This window comes from Acyrthosiphon pisum, chromosome A1 (genome assembly GCF_005508785.2).
Source record: "Acyrthosiphon pisum isolate AL4f chromosome A1, pea_aphid_22Mar2018_4r6ur, whole genome shotgun sequence".
Classification (NCBI taxonomy): domain Eukaryota; kingdom Metazoa; phylum Arthropoda; class Insecta; order Hemiptera; family Aphididae; genus Acyrthosiphon; species Acyrthosiphon pisum.
Window position 1 is genome coordinate 6,631,025 of NC_042494.1, and position 4,959 is coordinate 6,635,983.

A 4,959-nucleotide genomic window follows, 5' to 3' on the forward strand; every position below is an offset into this window, starting at 1 on the left:
ATCTTCCCACCCTCCCGCCTATTACAATATTTCCGCTTAATGAGGCAAAAACATTTCCGAAGTTGCCGCAAAAGTGCTGCCGGTTAGACTTATTTTGAGGTTCAGAACAATATTTATATGGCATTCGGGGTTATTTTTATGGACTATATTATTATATTATTTTCTTCGACCATATAAACTAGTTGGTTTATAATAAACCAGCTAGTTTATATGGTCGAAGTTTATTTCAAACTTGTATAATACTATAATACCATAACCTCAAAAAAGTCTGCAGGGCAACGCTCAATTGTACAGCGGCCAAATTTTGAAATGGATTTGCCTCACTAAGCGGAATGCTGATTTTATGTATAGTTGCCCGACCTTATCTTCTAAGACCGTGCGAAATATATTATAGGCACGAACTATTACATAGGACTGGACACTCCGGGCAGGGGGAGGGTGGGACACCGGTCACAAAGTTGTACGGGTATGTACGTTTGCGACTGTGATGCTATCTAGTGACGTACTAGATTTACTACATTTCGAATTTTACTTTTATAAACATAATATTTATATATATATAGACTTATGAAATATGAAAAATTTATGAATATGTAATTAAATATGTAATTTATAATTACTTATTATATTACCATGAGAATGAGACAATACTCAAGTATGTCTAATCAAAAGCAAGTTAGAAATCACGCAAAAAAAAAAAACTTTCCAAATTGGTAGCAACATAGTAACTAGTAATACGCATTCATTTATTTAGAAATAATAGTGAATATAAAAAGTTTGTCGTTGATTTGAATTTTTGTATTTTTGATCGTTTTTCAATTATCACTAGTGACTAGTCACGACTTATCACATAAAATAATTTACAACAGCACAGTATAAAAAAATGCCACCAGAGAGCAGCTACATAGCGAACGTACGACCACCGTACAACTTTGCAGCCACCTTATTTTATACAGTGTCCAGTCCTATGTAGTAGTTCGTGGTTGCCACAATATAAAGGCATGATAACTGATGGATGGACAACCTTACTATCTTAAATCGTTGTGTACAACAACGTGACTTTTCTATGTCAAAATTATATAATAGTATTTTGGACAATCTTTATTCACTCATTCTCTCGGGGAAATAAAATTCTATTTTATTTGAATAGCTTCGATATTTGGTCATATCGAGGAGGGTCAACTGTTTCTGCAGTTAACCACATCCCAGCACAAACCTTTTCTTGCATATATAAATGGAATTCCGTATATGTATTAGGTGTAATATATTTATATGCGTGCGTAAGGTACGTACCAAAGTTTATTACCACATTCGACGTATAAGCTATATTATAAATATTGGTTTTTTTTCAAATCCCGGATTACTGATCGCTGGCCGCCAAGGCCGGGATCACTTTGTAAGGGTTCAGTATACACTTTGGGTCCATGGTATTTTTCAGACTCCGCATAAGGTCGATGGCCGACTTACTCTTCGTTTGCTCCAGGAATTGCGTTTTTGCCAAACCGATCCCGTGCTCGGCGCTGACACTTCCGCGGTACTTGGACGTCCACTTGTAAATGAACGGCTCGATCATGCGAGCCAGTTCTTCGTTTCTTTGTGATGTTACCACGTTTAGATGCAAATTACCGTCACCTGTAAGACGACACACACAATGAACAATAGGCATATGATATGTGTCTGGGAATACAATATTTAAAAAGATTGTTTTTATTAATTTAGTAAAAATGTTTAAAATAAACATATTTACATTCCCTTTCTGTATTTTTGCCATTACCGATTTCTTCTGAAGGTAGGTATATAGGTAACTGACCGCTGATGGGCGTAGGTATATGCATAGGTATATGCGTAGGTATATGCGTAACCGCGGCCTGAGGGCGTACCGTGTTATTATAATAATATATAGATGTAGGTATGATATAAATAAATTATATACATTGTGATACACCGCGGTCACGCCGGATTGGCGAATAATTACTGAAAAGTCGATAAGAATATTAAATTACGCACCTCTGTCTCGCCGACGGAGACGATTATAATACAACTATATTAAACATGATGAGAAAAAATGGCGGGCTGCGGTCGGCCTATGGTGTACACGAGTGTCAAGTAGCCATTTCAAAAACCGATAATGTACGTACTAAAAAAAATTTATTAATATTAAGATTTTAAGTTTCATGATAACATATCATTTTCTTAACTTTGTCTTGAAATAAAATTCCAAGACTTATTCTCCTGCTAAAAATAAATTAAAATTAATCTTTTTCAAAACTTATCATTTATTATCTCTATACTTACTTCGGATTTGGCGGGTTTTTATTTTTTAAACTGATTAAGTACACGTTTAATTTCAAAAGTTTATTATTTGCAGTGATAAACATTATAATATAACAGAACCTACCTAATACCGATTGCTCAATCAAAACTTTTTATCAATACATATTATCTCCTACATAATAGCTTTTCATATAAAACCTTTATTATAACAAATTCTCAATTATTTAACATAAAGTAGTAAATAATGTTCATTTAATAAACGAAAATATGAAAATATTGTTGATAAGTGATAACAAAAGACGCTATGGACTGTTGTTAATTAGTGAAAACAAATAATAATTGTTAGATAATTTGTTGTTTCAGCAATAACTAACTTAATACCAAAACTCATTTAGGTATTTGAGTAAAAAAAACTACCTAATCATACGAAATAATTTTACATAAATAATTATGTTTGGTTTAAATAGTTGTTACTTGTTGATGTAAAATACAGTTTAGGCAATAAAAAGAAATTGTATGTTATATTCAAAATTGTTGTAGACATTTAAAATTATTTTTTGTTTTCCAACGTTAAAAAAAAATGTTAGACCATAATATTATTTATGCAGTGGAATACATTGCACTCATGGAGGGAATCCACATTGCCATTCAATTGCCTGATTCTACTGTTAACATTTGTACAGATTAGCTCAGTTCTCTTAATAATCTTAAGTATAACTTGCACTCGAGCACCCTAGAAATTAATATAAGTAACATCATTGCAAAAGCTAACAAGAGCATACGGCTAATATGGACACCAGACAATTGTGGTATTAACGACAATGAGAAAGCTGACAAAGTAGCTCGAGAAATCCAGTATAGTCTTCTCACTTATTTACATCCATAGTGTATTGTACCTACCAATTTATGGAAATCCAAATGGCGGTGTATATCAAATAAAAACTCAGAGAAATCAAAAATACTACCACATACTGGCCTAAGACTTATTCATTCAATCGTAAAGATGAAGTAATTATAAACAGACTACGTATAGATCACTCAAAACTATCCCATAGTCATCTAAAGTGCAGAGAAGAGCCAATACTGTGTTAAACGGGTGGAGAACCTATTACAGTCGGGTACCTTTTTGTATACGGTTGAAACCATATGGGAACTAGAAAATCCTAGGAATTTCTGACAACCTCTTTGAAGTCTTCAGCCATCAGAGACAACATCAAAACAACAATCTTATTTTTCAAACATATTATATGTACAACATAATCTAGGAAAACCATTGTATTCAACCATATATTTACTCTGTTATAGCAGAGTTATTATAGCAATAATATATTTAATATTGTGTAAGCTATAATAGCCCAAGTTGTTGAAGTTATACCAAGAATATATAACAAACAATTTTAAATAATTAGATGTTTAAATAACCTACTCCAATCATATTATGTCATGTAATATTGTTATGTATACTACAGTATATATGTACCGGTGAACTTCCGGGACGAAATAAAACAACAGTGCTGAAGTCGGATGGTACCATGGACCGACATGTTTTGTAACTTAAATTCTCGATGATTATTGATAATTAAAAAAAATATAATTTATTATTAAGGCAAATAATTGTTTAACGTTGTAAAGCTCCTTAGAAGTATCCTATCCTCTGAAGTACTATATATTTATGACTCTTACTTTTTGTAATCTACAGGCCCTTAATAGTTGTTCATCCAACTATCCAAGACCAAAAATTGTCTGTTCTCAGGAAAAAACAAACATTAAATAATTCACGCCCGTGAAAGTCTGGTGTACACACTACGTAGTGTGGTTGACTTATAATTCATTATATCTATATTATGTTGTTTGGGTGGATGAAATTAAACAAGTTTATCTGTTTAAGCTTCAGTCGGTGACCCCGTTGACATTTGTCCGTATTACTGCAATTTCATGGGGTGGAGTTGGGGAGGTACCTATGACGTGAAAGCTCACGTAAACTCGGTGGGTATTGTTATACAGGGTTTTAGAATTGCCATCATAAGATCCAAGTCAAATATATGACTAACCTAGTTTCAGTATAGTTTACACGCACTGTTGGTTTATCATCCACGTGCGGTTCCATTTGTTCACCAAAAACCGGAAAATATCATGACTAACGTCAATTTTTGTGACCGATTGTGCAGTGGTTGTATTATAATATAAACATTGAAAACCGTAACTTTTAACATGGCGGTAAATGGTAATATGGTAGGTATACCTATAGAATATAAATCAATACATTTATGTCAATATATTCATTATATCGTTTTATTTCCCACTATTATATTGCTTAGAATTTTTGATTTATATAATATATTATAAAGGTACAATAGCCTATAATTATTAGTTTCAAGGGTACACATTACACACATATAGCATACATAAAATCCACGGCGCCCAGTATTATCAGGGACATAAAAAAAATGTTTTAAGGAGTCATTCATAAATAAATTATTTTGTTTAAACTAGAACCTACAACCTAACTACCAATTTGTTTGTGTAGATCGTATTCTTCAAAACTTGATTTTCACTAAGAAGTTATGACCTATGTACTTGTCCACATGCGGTAGAATTAAATTAATTTATTATAATCAATTACTTATTTAATAGTTTTGTTCGTCCTTAATTACCCAGATATATATATATATATATTATATATAC

The 4,959-nt window shown here is 32.3% G+C and overlaps 1 protein-coding gene across 1 annotated transcript; it reads right to left on the bottom strand.

Annotated features, from left to right (window-relative positions):
- Positions 1-1,281: 1,281 nt before the first annotated feature.
- On the bottom strand, positions 1,282-1,681 carry LOC100571901 (probable D-2-hydroxyglutarate dehydrogenase, mitochondrial). Its single transcript, XM_008181854.3, has one exon. The coding sequence runs from the start codon at positions 1,664-1,666 to the stop codon at positions 1,361-1,363; it is 306 nt and encodes a 101-aa protein (XP_008180076.2). The 5' UTR covers positions 1,667-1,681; the 3' UTR covers positions 1,282-1,360.
- Positions 1,682-4,959: the final 3,278 nt, after the last annotated feature.

Excerpts from the sequence above, each read along its gene's own strand:
- LOC100571901 (XM_008181854.3), bottom strand. The coding sequence starts at position 1,666 with ATGCCTATTGTTCATTGTGTGTGTCGTCTTACAGGTGACGGTAATTTG.